General features: G+C 36.5%; 1 protein-coding gene across 7 annotated transcripts in view; it reads right to left on the minus strand.

The window, feature by feature from the left end:
* The window catches only part of LOC126335405 (leukocyte elastase inhibitor-like), a 195,773-nt gene that overhangs the window by 115,044 nt on the left and 62,148 nt on the right, over positions 1-18,581 (minus strand). For all 7 annotated transcript variants that reach the window (XM_049998668.1, XM_049998669.1, XM_049998671.1 and 4 more), the window contains one exon: positions 8,050-8,229. In XM_049998668.1, coding sequence (XP_049854625.1) covers positions 8,050-8,229 — 180 coding nt within the window. The remainder of the gene's footprint in view (positions 1-8,049; positions 8,230-18,581) is intronic.

The following is an 18,581-nucleotide window of genomic DNA, read 5'->3' on the forward strand; positions in this document are numbered from 1 at the left end:
GTTTACAAGCAGGTTCAGTGTGCAATCAACTGTGAAAGATAAGAAACATCATGCATCTGATAAAACTAACTTCTGAGCTGAATATGAAACTACAAATATGTGGAGTGATACATCCAAAAGAATGCCTAACAACTCAACTACTGTTGTGAAAGGAAATGAAACTAAAAGACCTGAACACTTGTGTGACCTAAATACCAAGTATTTGTCCAGTGCTGATACTAAATTGTTTGACCATAATGCCAGTGGGCCTTCTAAACATGCAGAGAAACCTAAACGAAGAAAAGTAGTTGTGATGGCAGACAGTCAAGTTCATGGATTTGCTCGCCTTCTGAACGGTCAGTCCAGTGTATAAGCAATCGCTTAAATAAAGCCTGGTGCTTCTATGTTGGAAGTTTGCAATCATGTATGATCCACAGACGTTGCTGATTTATCCTCTGAAGACTTTGTTGTGCTAACTGTTGGGTCAAATGACATATATAAAAACAAAACACACAAAGCAAAACAAGAACTAAAAAAGGTGCTTAGGACAGTTGACACACACAAATGTTTTAGTGCTGAACATCCCACATCAGCATGACTTACCGTCTTGGTCATGCGTAAATAAAGAAATAATCAATGCCAACCACCAAATTTCATTACTTTGCAAACATTTCAGAAATGTAGAACTCGTAAATGTTAACAATATTGGGTGCAGATTCCACACATTACATGGATTACACATTAACAACATGGGGAAAAAACAGCTCATCAGAAAAATTGAAGAAATTATCATCAAGAGGCATCAAACACTCAAAAGCAAAGTCATCCTGGATTGGCCCCCAAATATTTGAAGGAAACAATGCCAGCAAGACCTCACTCACCAACATCAACAACAAAAGAAGGAACAAGGTGCCGCCAATATTCAGGCACAGCAACAACAATGAATGCAGTAACAGCTCTACCAATTGCAGACCCAGGTCTAACACCAGCAGCAATATTATCAACAGTAGGATGAGCAGCTGAACAACTACCAGGGGAGCCAGACACAGAAGAAAATTCTGCTGCAGATGATAATAGAAGAATAGGTGCAGTCGGGAAAAGAAAAGCTCTACTTGCAGCACACCTCAATGATTTTTTATTGACAAGGAAAAGGTAAGTGATCAATTAAATATGCCAAAGTCTAACAATATGCCAAAGCCTAACAAATCCTTTAATTTCATGCTGATTCATCAAAATGTCCAATCATTGCTAAACAAATTAAGTGAAGTTGAAAATTTATGTACTGATGAGCTAAAAAACACTTCTGTAATGTGTACAACTGAACACTGGCTGCCTAAAGATGCAATGTCAGTCACAAAACTTGCAGGTTTCAATCTTTCATCATCATTCTCTAGAATTACATCCAGTCATGGAGGGTCATGTATATTTGTTAAAAGTGGCATTGATTATTGTAATATAAAACCCATTCCACTGTTAGCTGAACAGAAAGTTTTTGAAGTATCCACAGTTGAACTCTCTGCATTAAAATTAATAATCATCTGTGTATATAGGAGCTCTGATGGGAACTTAAATGATTTCTGTCATCAACTAGAAGCAGCTTTAAATAGGCTACTATAAAAAACTTCAACAAAACAGAGATCATATGTGGAGATTTTAATGTTAATTTTCAAGAAATCAGAAAAGACTAGCAAAGCTTGATGACCCTACTGGAAACATATAACATAAAAGCCACCATAGACTCTCCTACCAGAGTTACACCAGCAACTAGCTCAACAATTGATCAGATATTAATAAACACAAATGTAAATCACAATTCCTGTGCCAGAAATCTTAATACTGGCTTCAGTGATCACTATGCAAAGTTTATTGCCTTGCACACCCCAAGTGAAACAACTGAGAAAGAGGAACTTGTAAAACAAGCAAGGAAATTCACTAACAAACAAATAAACCTTTTTGTACAGAGACTAAGTGAAGAAACTTGGTATGAAGTGTATACTTGTGAAAATACTAACAAAAAGTTTGAAAAATTCATGGAAATCTTCATGTCATACTTTGAAGCAGCATTTCCATTAAAAAAAAATGTCAACCTAACTTCAAAAACAACAAATGCATCAGAACAGGTCTTAGAAACTCTTGTGCAGAGAAAAGAAGATTACACGATGTAGCAAAGACACAGAACATGCCTCATGAATTTCATTTGTACCTTACGAATTACAAGAGGATCCTCAAAAATGTTGTAAGGATAGCTAAAACAATGGCAAATGACAAATACATTGAAAATACAAAAAACAAATCTAAAGCTATATGGCAAGTTATAAAAAATCAAACAACAAGTGCAATTAAACAATATAAAAATATGAACTTATGTTGCTGTTGTTGTTGTGGTCTTCAGTCCTGAGACTGGTTTGATGCAGCTCTCCATGCTACTCTATCCTGTGCAAGCCTCTTCATCTCCCAGTACCCACTGCAACCTACATCCTTCTGAATCTGCTTAGTGTAGTCATCTCTAGGTCTCCCTCTATGATTTTTACCCTCCACACTGCCCTCCACTACTAAATTGGTGATCCCTTGATGCCTCAGAACATGTCCTACCAACCGATCCCTTCTTCTGGTCAAGTTGTGCCACAAGCTTCTCTTGTCCCCAGTCCTATTCAATACTTCCTCATTAGTTATGTGGTCTACCCATATAATCTTCAGCATTCTTGTGTAGCACCACATTTCAAAAGCTTCTATTCTCTTCTTGTCCAAACTATTTATCGTCCATGTTTCACTTCCATACATGGCTACACTCCATACAAATACTTTCAGTAATGTCTTCCTGACACTTAAATCTATACTCGATGTTAACAAATTTCTCTCCTTCAGAAACGCTTTCCTTGCCATTGCCAGTCTACGTTTTATATCCTCTCTAACTCGACCATCATCAGTTATTTTGCTCTCCAAATAGCAAAACTCCTTTACTACTTTAATTGTCTCATTTCCTAATCTAATTCCCTCAGCATCACCCGACTTTATTCGACTACATTCCATTATCCTCGTTTTGCTTTTGTTGATGTTCATCTTATATCCTCCTTTGAAGACACTGTCCATTCCGTTCAACTGCTCTTCCAAGTCCTTTGCTGTCTCTGACAGATTTACGATGTCATCAGCGAACCTCAAAGTTTTTCTTTCTTCTCCATGTATTTTAATACCTACTCCGAACTTTTCTTTTGTTTCCTTTATTGCTTGCTCAATATACAAATTGAATAACATTGGGGAGAGACTACAACCCTGTCTCTCTCCTTTCCCAACCACTGCTACCCTTTCATGTCCCTCGACTCTTATAACTGATATCTGGTTTCTGTACAAATTGTAAATAGCCTTTCGCTCCCTGTATTTTACCCCTACCACCTTCAGAATTTGAACGAGAGTATTCCAGTCAACATTGTCAAAAGCTTTCTCTAAGTCTAAAAATGCTAGAAACATAGGTTTGCCCTTCCTTAATCTAGCTTCTAAGATAAGTTGTAGGGTCAGTATTGCTCACATGTTGCAACATTTCTACGGAATCCAAACTGATCTTCCCCGAGGTCAGCTTCTACTAGTTTTTCCATTCGTCTGTAAAGAATTCACGTTAGTATTTTGCAGCTGTGATTTATTAAACTGATAGTTCGGTAATTTTCACATCTGTCAACACCTGCTTTCTTTGGGATTGGAATTATTATATATTTCTTGAAGTCTGACGGTATTTCGCCTGTCTCATACATCTTGCTTACCAGATGGTAGAGTTTTGTCAGGACTGGCTCTCCCAAGGCAGTCAGTAGTTCCAATGGAATGTTGTCTACTCCAGGAGCCTTGTTTCGACTCAGGTCTTTCAGTGCTCTGTCAAACTCTTCACGCAGTATCGTATCTCCCATTTCATCTTTATCTACATCCTCTTCCATTTCCATAATATTGTCCTCAAGTACATCGCCCTTGTATAGACCCTCTATATACTCCTTCCACCTTTCTGCTTTCCCTTCTTTGCTTAGAATTGGGTTTCCATCTGAGCTCTTGATCTTCATACAAGTGGTTCTCTTATCTCCAAAGATCACTTTAATTTTCCTGTAGGCAATATCTATCTTACCCCTAGTGAGATAAGCCTCTACATTCTTACATTTGTCCTCTAGCCATCCCTGCGTAGCCATTTTGCATTTCCTGTAGATCTCATTTTTGAGATGTCTGTATTCCTTTTTGCCTGCTTCATTTACTGCATTTTTATATTTTCTCCTTTCATCAATTAAATCAATTAAATTCAATATTTCTTCTGTTACCCAAGGATTTCTACTAGCCCTCGTCTTTTTACCTACTTGATCCTCTGTTGCCTTCACTACTTCATCCCTCAAAGCTACCCATTCTTCTTCTATTGTATTTCTTTCCCCCATTCCTGTCAATTAATCCGTTATGCTCTCCTTGAAACTCCGTACAACCTCTAGTTCTTTTAGTTTATCCATGTCCCATCTTCTTAAATTCCCACCTTTTTGCAGTTTCTTCAGTTTTAATCTACAGGTCATAACCAATAGATTGTGGTCAGAGTCCACATCTGCCCCTGGAAATGTCTTACAATTTAAAACCAGGTTCCTCAATCTCTGTCTTACCATTATATAATCTATCTGAAACCTGACAGTATCTCCAGGCTTCTTCCATGTATACAGCCTTCTTTTATGATTATTGAACCAAGTGTTACCTATGATTAAGTTGTGCTCTGTGCAAAATTCTACCAGGCAGTTTCCTCTTTCATTTCTTTGCCCCAGTCCATATTCACCTACTGTTTCCTTCTCTCCCTTTTCCTACTACCAAATTCCAGTCACCCATGATTATTAAATTTTCATCTCCCTTCACTATCTGAATAATTTCTTTTATTTGATCATACATTTCTTCAATTTCTTCGTCATCTGCAGAGCTAGTTGGCATATAAACTTGTACTACTGCAGTAGGTGTGGGCTTCATATCTATATTGGTCACAATAATGCATTCACTATGCTGTTTGTAGTAGCTTACCTGCATTCCTATTTTCCTATTCATTATTAAACCTACTCCTGCATTACCCCTATTTGATTTTGTGTTCATAACCCTGTAGTCACCTGACCAGAAGTCTTGTTCCTCCTGCCACTGAACTTCACTAATTCCCACTATATCTAACTTAAACCTATCCATTTCCCTTTTTAAATTTTCTAACCTACCTGCCCGATTAAGTGATCTGACATTCCACGCTCCGATCTGTAGAACGCCAGTTTTCTTTCTCCTGATAACGACATCCTCTTGAGTAGTCCCCGCCCAGAGATCCGAATGGGGGACTATTTTACCTCCGGAATATTTTACCCAAGAGGACGCCATCATCATTTAATCACACAGTAAAGCTGCATGCCCTCAGGAAAAATTACGGCCATAGTTTCCCCTTGCTTTCAGCTGTTCGCAGTACCAGCACAGCAAGGCCATTTTGGTTATTGTTACAAGGCCAGATCAGTCAATCATCCAGACTGGTGCCCCTGCAACTACTGAAAAGGCTGCTGCCCCTCTTCAGGAACCAAATGTTTGTCTGGCCTCTCAACAGATACCCCTCCATTGTGGTTGAACCTATGGTACAGCTATCTGTATCGCTGAGGCACACAAGCCTCCCCACCAATGGCAAGGTCCATGGTTCATGGGGGGAGGGGGGGGGGGAACTTATGTTATGAAGGACAAATGATTTCTTGCCCAACAGAAATTGCAGGGACCTTCAACAAATATTTTGCAAATGTAAGTGAACAGTTGGTGAGTGGACTGGAAGAACACAACAAAATATCACCTCCATCATGCAACAGTGTGAGAAATGTGTCTACATCTTTGTTCCTTTGAGCCACAAATACCGAAAAAATTTCATCAGTTATAAAGCCTCGAAAACAGGGTACTCATGAGGAATTGATGGAATACCAGATGCAATTATTAAAAAATGCTGAATTGATGGAATACCAGATGCAATTATTAAAAAATGCTGTCTTGCCTTAACTGAACCCTTGACACACTTGTGCAACAGCTCACTGGCATCAGGATCCTTCCCTTCATGCTTAAAAACAGTAAAAGTGAAACCACTGTTCAAAAAAGGAAGTTGAGAATGTGTTTCAAATTATAGACCAATAGCCCTACTGCCTGAATTTTCAAAAATTTTAGATTTTTTTTATAAGAGATTGTCTGATTTCCTAAATAAAAATAAAATTCTCTATCCTTCACAGCATGGCTTCAGGAAAGGCTATTCAACTGAAAGTGCAATATTTGAATTTCATAATGAAAACTTTACTAGACTGGATGCAAGTGGGTTTGTGGCAGTCATATGTCTTGATTTATCTAAAGCTTTTGACATTATTGACCATAATGCCTTACTCAGAAGCTTGACCGATTAGGAATTAGATGTATATCTAGTGAGTGGCTCAAGACATACCTATGTGGTCGCAAATAGGTGGTTGAAGTGCAATATACTGACTGTAACAAATTCAGCTGTAACTATTCAGGATATGAAAACGTGAAATATGGTGTCCCTCAAGGATCAGTATTAGGATCCATTCTGTTTCTCCTCTATGTCAATGATCAGTATTGCCAAACTACCCTCCACTTTACAGACGATACAAGCTTCCTTATTAGTGGTAAAACAGAAGAAAAAGTAAAAGACTCCGCTATCCAAACAATAAACAGTTTAGAACAGTGGGTTCAGCTACAACAAGCTAATTACAAACAAAGAAAAGACAGTAGCACTGAAATTCTATAATGTAAAAAGAAGACACTACCCAAACATAGAAATAGAACTTAGGGATAGAGTTCTTGAAAGTGTTGACAGCACTAAATTTCTGGGACTCTGGCTCCAGACTAACACAAAATGGAAGGTACACATTGAATATTTGCAAAGAAAACTAAGCAAAGCCTGTTACATGATTTGGATCTTAAAAACTTGTTGCAGCAAAACCAGCCTGTTAAATGTGTACAACTCCTATGTACATTCTGTAATTAAATATGGCATAATCTTCTGGGGCAATACAACAAATATTAAACTTTTCAGGATGCAAAAGAGAATACTAAGAATTATTGAAAGGGTAAACAATACGAAATCATGCAGACCCATATTAAAAAACAGTCAGTTCTTCCTCTTCCTTGCATTTTTATCTACGAAACATCAGTTTTCATCAAACAACATAACGATAGACACCCAGATATATTATTAAAAAATGAAGATATACATGCACATAATACAAGGCAAAAATCTGACCTTCATATGAAACAGGTGAGAACATAATTGTGCCAAAAAGGCACACTACATACTGGGATAAAGATTTTCAATAATTGACCTAACCATATTAAATCAATAGGTAAACTCTGTAGTTTTAAGGCTGAAGTAAAGGCATATTTAATTGATCATTGCTTTTACAGTCTGACAGAATATATAAAAGCCAAACAATAAAAATAAAGATGCATTATTAATATTCTACTTTGTATGTTGCCTGTAATGTTTGTTGTATGTATGAATCTTTGCCATATTACTTCAATATCTAGTCCTTAGGATTGCAATACAAACTGTATTTTATCTTGTAAATGCCTAACCATGTCCAATATCCTTGTATATATTCTATATATATATATAGGATTTGAGGGACTAAATAAATAAATAAGCCAAATATAACAAAGTGGGACAGGGTAAGAAGCAGAATAAAACAAAGACAACAAATCTCCAGTAAAATCATTAGAGATTCTGTGAGTAGGATCCTTTAGAATGTTCTGAATGACATGAGCTTCAATTTTTTTAACTGTGACAGATTTTTACACAGTGTGTTTTGTACTTCATTCCGCCAGATGCCTTCCACTTATGAAGACTAGCTTCATTAATTTTATATAGTTGGTGTTGCTCCAGCTCACATCCAGATGCTCTTGCCTCTTTTGCATTTGAATACGTGATTTTATATATTTCATTGTATCACATAAATGTAATGAGCCTAATCCATTTCAGCTATTTTTAAGTATTTAAAAGTATTACTGAACTATTAGGAGTATCACAGATGAAATATCTAAATATATTTTGTATACACAAACCTTTAATTGATGCATTAATGCATGGAACCCTTCCTCAATAATAGCCTTATCAGATGGAAGATGCAGACCTTCTGCAATTTCCTGAGCAGTGCTTCCCTTTGCTCCAAGATGTGCAAGTGCAAGAATTACTTGCACACTTGTTGGAGAAAAAAACAAATTTCCATCACTCTCTGCTAAGATCTGCAACAAAGAATTTTTACCTTGCTGAGACTATATACTTTATGTATTTCTTTCACCGCAAACATCTTTCTAGTGAGAAAACAAATCTGAATTTTAATCTGTATTTCTGAAAAAAGTACATTTAATTCAGTTTTCTAAAACAGGGTATTGTATTTCTAAATAATATTTGTTTGATTATAAATGAAGCTTTTTCATAATTTTTAAATTTTGCCTTTTAACAGCAGTAAGGTCACTAGAAATGAATCACTTACTCATATGTGGCCACATCAGATAAGGAATACTTCAATAAATATGCACTAGTAACCACAAAAAATTCCTTTTATGTGATTTAAGGTCACTTCACCCTTGAGCATTTCATTTAAATCAACAACTAAGATTGGTAAGAAAGTGGGACCAGGTCACTTAGACATTATTGTCGGCAGCACCCATCTGTTGTGAGGATAAGGGTAGTCAAAACTGAAGGAGAGAAAGTGGTCATGTGTGCATGAGTTGCATTTGTGTCAATATGTGAATGTGAATATGTTATGTGAATGTGAATATGTGTGTGTGTGTGTGTGTGTGTGTGTGTGTGTGTGTGTGTATTTGTGTGGGTGTTTTGTCTAATTCAGAAAAAAGGCTATTTGGCTGAACACTTACTAGTTTAGCAGTCTTTTTGTCGCACCTCTCTGCAGGTCAGCATTTCCACTATACAGTGAGTAGAAGTCTACACTTTTCATAATATTTTCATTATCCCATCCTGGATTTTCCGTTGTTTGATTGTTTATATAAATTATCTTAGAACTTACCTGAGTCCACTGACTGTGCAATTTGACAGCAACTTTGTTATGTTTATCTGTCAAGATTCATATATGGAAGTGCACTGTGAACTCCTAGCCATTGTGAGACTAATTTGGACATTACTGTACATGTCTACCTGTGGTTACTATCTCATATGAGAACTGAGACTGGTCATTGCATTGCTATGAGTATAAGTAAGTGTAAACAGTTAACGTTGTGGTGGTTCCTCTTGCTTTTTATTCCTTCATTTGTTGTTTGTTGATTGTCCTCATTGTTGATGTACTGTGTTGCTACACTGGCTGTAAAAATGGGTTGTGGATTTGGACACTGACTACTGCAAATTATGTAGTCGACAGGTGCACAGTTGTGTTTCATAGTGCTTTAATTTTCACTTTGCACACTCCCTCACATTACACAGTTACATAGCCAGTGCACTATTGTTTAACCTTCAATATGTCTCATTATTATTTTGCAGGCGAAACTCCATATACTGCTACAATAGTTTACTGTTGAACATCTATGAGCAGTAAAACCTAACAAAAAAGTTCACAGTTCTTGAAGAATGAGCAGGTACATATGAATCAGACACTGTCACTATATTTACACAAGGCCTAATTGTTTAACACTTATTCCACAGTTAATTTGAAGCACTGTTGTTGTTCTAACCAGCACAGGTTATTCATCTGAAACTCAGCCATGGACCGACTGTCTCGTGACAAAAAATCAGGCTCTTATATATCATCACAATAATTGGTACTGAAACTACACATTGTTTGAAGATAAATTTATAGAAATAACAATTAAAACTTAACTCATTAAATTAACTAACTACATTGAAAAATTGGTTCTTTTTATCAGTTTCTTCTACTACAAGGGTTATGCCAAATTATTTGTTTAAATTGTGAAATTAACAAACAATATAGTTATGCAAACAATACTTTTGACAAAACTGTTAATTATTTTAGAATTAATTAAAGGCTGGCTTTGCTAACATGTTTTTGAATATAGCCAGATGAATACTTTAAAATTACTGGCATTTCGTCTTCCAAATGTTTCCAATTATTACAGAATTTATATTTGTTTATACGTCAAAAATAGAATTTAAGTTACAAAACAATCACTGATTTTGCCCTACAACAAAATATACTAACTAGGAATAGTCAAAATAAATCAGAAAATCAATTACATACATAAAACTAAACACAAAATTACATTTGGTGTTATATTCTTTAAAACTGAGGGTCAATATTTCTCTTTTATGAAAATGCAGATTATATTCACATATTCTAATGGTACATAGTTAAAAGTAACTACATGAATTTAATGAGGCAGATGGCAAAACAAGAGGTGAATTAAAAATATCCCAGCTTGCTTCATCACAATGTACCCTGGTGTCCAAAATTAAAGCAACAATTGGAAATTTTGTAAGCTTGCATTCATTTTACCACAAAACAGTACGAACATGTGATAATAAGCAGAAACAATGTAAAGATTACATAACATAAACAACTGCAGCATGCATAATGGTTGGAAAAAATGTTCTTCATTTTTCTCCAACTTAATGAATTTATGTATAAATTCTGACAACTGGTTAATGTGCTCAGTATGAGTTGTGACCACTTCTGGCCACAATATAGGCTTGATAATGATGAGACACACTGTGAGTGATGTCATCAGTCTCATGTTGGAGCAATAATGCCTATTATGCCTGCAGAACTGCTTGTAAGTCTTAGAGAATGGTTGCGAATGATGCGATGCAACCCATACCCCTAGTGTATCCTAGACATGCTCTATGAGATTTAACTGGGGCAGTGAGAGGGCCACGCCATGCATGCAGCATCTTCCATTTTCAAGAAATCATCAGCCAGCCAAGCTCTATGAGGTTGAGCATTATTGCCCATTAGTGATAAGTCTGGGTCCGCAGCACATTGTGACAATTGCACGAAATCCGAAGATCTCGTCACAATACCTGGTAGCAGTTAAACCTTGCCGATTAACCTATACAGTTTTATAAAGAGGCATTTCAGGTATCAACATAATCCCTGCTCACACCATTAGGGATCTTCCTTAGTTTGGTCTCTTCCCACAATGTATGGGTCCTGAAATCATGTTTCTTCATATGTGAATCCATTGAGAATCATTCTCCAGACAAAATCAAGACTCATCTGTGAAAAGAACACTGGCCCCCTGTTAGACCCTCCAGGTGGCATACTGACAACTCCATTCTAGATGTTCCCTTCTGTGAAGAAGCATCAGAGGTATATTTACAGCAGAGCTCCGACAATAAAGGTCACTCTGCCGAAGCCTTGTGTACACCATTTGCCTCAATACAACACATTCAGTGGATGCTGTGGTAGATGCCAGCTGCTTTGCAGCATTAAGGTGGTACCATTATGGTCTTACAGCCAAAGGATAGTCCTCTGTTTCTGATGTTGCACATGGTCAGGTCTGCCCTGGTCTTTGAGAAATAGCTTTACTCTATAAAATTTCACCACATCTGAGAAACAACAGAATTATTTACATTAATCCATCGGGCCACATCAGTTTATGACTGTCCTGTTTCCATTCTTCCTATGGCTTTCCACCACAGAGAGTCTGGTAGGCATGTTCTCTGTGCCATACTCCACCATCTGTGACTGTATGCACAGTGATTGCAGATATGGAACTACCAGGTAAACACTACCCTGTTTGATAGGTGGCCTGACGTCATCATTGGCACAGTTGTCCATTGACTGGAATGCCATCTTCCAAGCAGAACATAACCGTACTGACATCTGTTGACAGTTTGTATCATTATATCAGGAATTAGACACAGAATGGGGAAACAGCAGTTTGTTGCTTTAATTTTGGATACCAAAGGCAGTGTTGAGCACATTAATTTCAAATTCTTCATAAAATCAGTTTGCAGCAATTTGATGAACTTCTGTCAGTGAGACTTTGAGTGAAAACTAGTGATCTTAGGTTATCATAATTAAAAAAATGATAGTGAAGTGTAAAGGTGGATTAAAAGGAAGAAAAATTAAAACTGAAAAGAACAATGCAATTTAGAAATCGGGCAAAAAGGAAAGAAAAACAATATAATTTTTCAGAAGGGAGAGGGAGAGGAGAGAGAGGCAGACAGCCAGACAGGGAGGGTGGGGGGGGGCGGAGCTTGTCTGTGTGTGTGTGTGTGTGTGTGTGTGTGTGTGTGTGTGTGTGTGTGTGTGTAGAAGAGAGAGGGGGGAGGAGGAGGAGGGGGTTAAACTGTAAACAAAAGCATATAAGTAATAGAGTAAGTAGATAAATTCAGCCATATTAATAAAGAGAAGGGAGGGGGAAAAGTGAGAGGATGTATTGGAGAGCAAACTAAGGCCTGCTGCAGCATCCAAACTGCTGTCGAGATTGTACTACTGTAGTAACTGAAGATCCATGTAATTTGCCAGCTGAAGATGGGTGCAAACCCGAAATGCATATTGGCGTAAATAAAAAATAACACATTAAAAAGTGGCTGGTTGCCGTATTTTTTCACTGAAATATCATTATCCACGGCCACGGAGCTCAACAGTCCAAATAAAATGGACAAATTGTTATATCATCTTGGTATTTGAGTGACCTGCCTTTCCTTTTTAATCTTCCCCAATCAATCCCTCTCTCCTCCATAAGCAAACAAGTATTAGTACTGACAGCTACATTGGTGCGCACATTAGAAGGCAGCTGCACAATGAGTTCTATGCAGCAGGAGACGGAGAATACTTTGTGGTGTTGCCAGTGTGCCCTCCATCTTTGGCCATGCCTCACACTCCTACCCTGTTAAATGGCAATGGTGGAATGAGCACTACACTGGCCACTGTTTCTGTTTCTGACTCTCCATAGTAGAGTAAATTATATCCTCTGAACTCTCTCTACCACTCCTTAATGTAATACTTTTTGTGTTTGCTTTATGCCATATTTAATAAACACTATAATGGCTAAGTAACCTAGTCATGCCTAAATTAACATGAAAATCAACACTAAATATTGTATGCACACCCAAAGCACATGCTAGAGATGTAGACAACAGAGTGATTCTATTGGCTCGATCTTCACTTGATAAACTGCTTCTTGCCACTGCGCATTGTCCCCCCACCTGCCTTCTTAGGTGCATACCACTATACTTTGGGTATATATTTTTATGTGTGTTTTATGGCAGTACTCTCATATCTACAAAAGGTAAATAATCCAGCACTTTGGTCTCATAATTTTGTAGTTTTCTTGAGATGATTTTCCTTTTGAGCTAATGGAAACACATTTTCCTGAAGCCACATGAGTCTCAACTTTATCTTTGATAACGATATAAGTCAAAGCAATGAATTAAAATTTGTGCCACAGCTGGGACTTGAACCTGGGACTGCTGCTTACTAGACAGGTGTGTTAACCACTACAACACCATAGCACTGTAGCAACCACATCTGCATGACCTACCCTAGTCCAGTGCCCTCCCTAACACAAAGAAGGGGGAAATGGGCTGAAAGTGTGAATTAAAGTATGTGTTAGGGAGGGAATTGTACTAGGATAGTGTATGCAGATACTGGAGTCCCAACACTCCATTGGTGTAGTGGTCAGCACATCTTCCTAAGAATCAAGGGACTTGGGCACAGATTTTAATTCATTGTTTCAGCTTCTATCCTTACCAAATTTTTTCCTTTTGATACAATCAGTCACACCTGTTTCATTGGAAACTGTTAAGCATACATGTATACAACAGTGTGGGAAGGGCTATCAGTCAGTACTATGTTGTTGTACAAAGACAAACAATCCATTAATATTAGAAGTAATCAAAATGGACCCAGTTTTAAAGGTTTTGTTTCTGGGAAACAATTTCTTTCTTTACTTTTGATTCTGAAAGGAGAAAATCATCATATAACTTGGAAGACACTTGTTCCACCTCGCTTTCAGATCACTTATGAACTAGAGGTCAGATTCATGGTGTATCACAATATCACTTAGCCATAGAGTAATATCTGATAACATTGTTACTGTTTTAAAAATTATGAGGAGTAATATAAAAAACAAGAAGATAATGACACAGGCTGCCAATCTTTAAACCATTTGAAATCATATCAACATCTAACTGAATAATAGTGAATAAAACACAGAATTCACTATTAATATTGTCAGCTACATCATTAATATAAATGTGACCAGCAAAGGTTCCAACATACTTCCCTTGGAAACAAGTGAAGTTATTCCCACTTCTGACAATTTCTCTTCATCCAAGGTAGCATGTTGCATCCAACCTACAAGAAACCCTGAATCCAGTCACAAATTCTCATTTGATACCCAATGTGACTGAACTTTTGTATTCAGTTGGTTGCCTTAATCTATGGCTTTTGAGATGACATTAATGCTGAAGTAAGAACTGACAAAAGATATCAACAAAAATCTAAGTTAGTGGTAGATGGTAAAATTATTAAAAATTTTGTACAGATCTGTCAAGTATTCAACAGACACTTCTTTGATAATAGTGGAATACTGAACTTTCCACTTCATACAGTTATATTGACTTCACATAGAATGTCCTGCTGAATTCAGATTTTAGTTTGTGATACATCGCAATGTAGTTAATATAATAAATTCTCGACAAATCTAAACTCTGTATAATGGGACGAAATACCTACAAAAGAAATAAGGGTAAGATGTAAAGTACAGGTTGCAAGGTCCCTGTCATGATGATTAATTTGGGAAAAGGACTTTTCCCATGAAGTTGCAATATGCAGAAGTATGGACAATTCTTAAAAGGGCAGACATGGTAATATGAATTACTGTATTGTCAATATTTTCCACAATTAGAATGCTATAATACAAAACAATAAATCATTTTTGGATAACCAATGTGGAGTCAGGAAAGGTTACAATACAAAAGTAAAAGTGTGTTGATGACAAGATCTATGTAATAGGTATTATTGTGGCCACACAGATGCATTTGATATCGTGAATCATGCATTTCTCCTTTAAAAAATGGCTGCCTATGGTTTCCACGGAAAATCTCTAAGCTAACTGTCCTTTCATATAAAATGTGGTAAGTAGAGGATAGTCGTTAAGTAAACTAAGGATGGTACCTATTTAATATTTAAAGTGTTCCTCAAGGCTCAATACTGGGTCCATTACTTTTCTTATTTTTAAACCTTGCCAGGTAAATACTGAAACTATAATTTATTCAGCTGATTCCACAACATTGCTTAAAGCAGAATCTAATGAAGAAGTAATCAGTAGACTCGAATAAAATATTAGAGAGTTTTATACTTTAATTACAGATAACAAACTCATTTTAAACTTTGGTAATACTTAAATTATAGATTTTAAGGCTAATTAAGCTTCAGAATACATAACATAAATAAAGAATGAAGAAAAAGATCTAATCAACTATGGATTGTAAATAAAAGTTTCACAGAGATTTATCATATTGAATTTTGGATGCCATTATATAAAAAATAGTCTTGTTTATGATACAAAAATTATGCCTTTTTTTTTAGAAAATTCCTTTGAACAAGGAAACTATACAAGACAGATGATAAGTTACTGTATCACAGCCTCAAACTGTCTGAGAATACTCCCTTTTATACTACAATAAAAATTTGTAATAAAATTGTGAACAAATGTAAAGAATAAATCAATTAATATGCTGAACCTGCAGTGTAATGAAGACATTATGTAAAACTGTTATGAGTGGTGGATTCTTGACACATTTATTATCATAAATCAAAGTTTATATCCTGATGTTTTTACCTAAAGCAGGTGTATCTTAAATTTTTCATCTAATAGTGTATAAATGAAAACTGGAATAGTATATATTAACAGAAGCAAATCACCATTGATGGGTCACCAATGTCTTAGTCTCTTGACTGCATACAATATGTCACATGACAATTAAAAAAATCCCAGCAATTAAATTTTATTTTTAGTTGCAGTTGATTTTCAACAAGTCTATTTCTTATCTGTTTTCTTCTGGAAGAAAATATTAATGATAAAATTTTGTTCTTCCAGTCTATTACCTATATTATCTCTACTATCACACACAAAGTTTATAGCTGAGGAATCTGTTCTTTGTGTTACTTTAGGCATGAAAAATCATTCATTTTCACCATTTAGTGGGATCTACTTCCATCCATAAGTTTCTGTAACTCTTCATAGAGGCCAGAATGGGAGCACAATGGGGTAAAAACTTCAATGAATCATTTTTAAAACAACTCTTGTTATTTTGTTCAGGATCTTAATATTGTTTACAGTAAAGTCTACATCTGAACTACCTCCTTGCTTTGTAATAAAACATTTGTCTTAACTCTCCTTTGTTGCACTTCTGATAATCCTGCTACATCCCAACCGTTATCTAACTCCTCTTTAAATACCAATAAGCTATCTGTCTATCCTAAAGTTCTGCGATTAATGGTATCTGTGTAAAATGTAGTAGAAACAGTGGTGCTTTAAGGTTTATGTAATTGTTTATCTGGCCAAAATTTGTGCACTATATAGTAGACACGTAAGTTGCTGGGTATAGTCAACAACCTACATTCATTGACTGAGTTTGCTCAGTCAACTACTGGTGTTCTTTCATCAAGGCAACAATACAAATGTCCCAGGATCTCACACATGGCAGTAGAAGCTATGAAAGCCATACCCAAGGCACTCTTTCTTGCTGGGCCAAACAGAGTTTGCTGATACACATGAGCAGTACTATGCTCCAGCAGAGGTGTATTCATGGACGCCCTAGCTTAAGACCTGTGAAGTCTCAGATCCCGTATTTATGCAAGCACTTGCCTGTACAGATTTTTTTAAATTTTATTATTAAGTTCATTGTGGAAGGCACTCACAGTAAATATATGGCATCAAGGGAAACTAAGCACTTTGTAAACATGTACTGCAGTCAGCATAAATGGTCCTCAAATCATTTACTAACTACAGAGCAGGTAAACTGTGCTTTAGCAGTAATATAGTTGATAAACAGCATGAAATACACTGATGGGGGAAGCATGTTCCTACATCTGAAAAATTAGGTCTGCTCAAATTTTGCACCAGTGACATAACTGTGGCACTAGTAGGACCGCTATGAGGATGTAAATCAGGTTTGCTTTAAATATATGCTTTCATGGTCATATGTGTTAGCTATCTTTAGCCACCGTAACTAACTACTATCAGTGATGGTCATGTGAAAGACCGGGCTCTGGAAGACCACATGGCACCACCAAGAGGGAAGACCATTGTGTGGAGTGCATGGCTCTGGTGCATTGTACTACATCTGTAGAAGCAAATTGAGTGCAACTGGCAGTCTGGCCTTGGCAGCCACAGACAGTGGTCATGTGTGTGAGTTGCATTTGCACATGTGTGTGTGTGTGTGTGTGTGTGTGTGTGTGTGTGTGTGTGTGTGTGTGTGTGTGTGTGTGTTTGTCTAATTTGGAAGAAGGTTTTTTTGGCTAAAAGCTTACTTGTTTGACAGTTTTTTTGTTGTGCCTATCTGCAACTCAACATCTCTGCTACATGCTGAGTAGCAATCTATCCTTTTCATAATACTGTCATACATATGTACATCTTATTTCATTAGTCCTATCTTGAAGAAGACTATATGGATATGGAATGAGCAAGTTAATCATGAACAGGCAGAAGCGACCTGCTTCTCTATGCACACCAATAGTTATGGGACTTATGTACACAACATACAAAAGTGCCTTTGTATGAAACTCTGTTGGCAGCTATTGGACTATCATGCTAATGAAGTTGAAATGTACTTAAAATGAATCATCACTGGGTATGAAGCATGTGTTCATCACTTCATACTAGAGAGAAAATGCCATAGGATGGAATGGAAACACTCTAGATCAAAATGAAACATTACCCAAACAGAGGTCGACAGTAAACACTCAATGTTACAGAAATATTGTTCGTTATGAGCTGAAGCCTGTAATTTGAATCAAACATCATGGGACATTGTTAATTGACATTTATTTTTTTATGACAACTCACGTGTACATGTATACCATTCCCACCATTCAGACTCCTCAGAATATACATTTTGAGGTGAGAATCCTCTAGATAGTTCTGATCTCACCCCATCAGATTTCCATTCATTTGGCCCATTTAAAGGTTAATTGTTAAGTGTATTAGAAGGCTTGTGCAATGATGGACCAGATTAAAAGGAGGGTAACTATATTGAAAAATGATACCATTGTAAATTCTTTACTGTTGCAATAAATTAGAAAAATGTTGTGCAGATACTTTTTGAACTAAGATTTATACTTTACAAAGACCACTATCAGCTGTTTATGTGTAGGCAATGTAAAGATCTGTTTAATATAAATACTATAATTATGTGGAATGTAAGCCCCTGAGTAGAAATATTATGATAAAATAAAGAAATAATGACTCTTTAAGGAGTTCTTAGTTTTTTGAATATCTGGGGATTTTACGTTTCTGGTGTGGTGTCCATCAGTTGCGTATCTTAGATTGCCTTAGAATTTTGTATCAGAGTGCAAAACTCCATTATGAAATATGAACACTAGGAAACACATGGCTGTAACAGAAATACAATTATTGGGTAATGGAATGATATCAACAAGAATACAATG

The sequence above is a fragment of the Schistocerca gregaria genome, chromosome 2 (assembly GCF_023897955.1).
Source record: "Schistocerca gregaria isolate iqSchGreg1 chromosome 2, iqSchGreg1.2, whole genome shotgun sequence".
Classification (NCBI taxonomy): domain Eukaryota; kingdom Metazoa; phylum Arthropoda; class Insecta; order Orthoptera; family Acrididae; genus Schistocerca; species Schistocerca gregaria.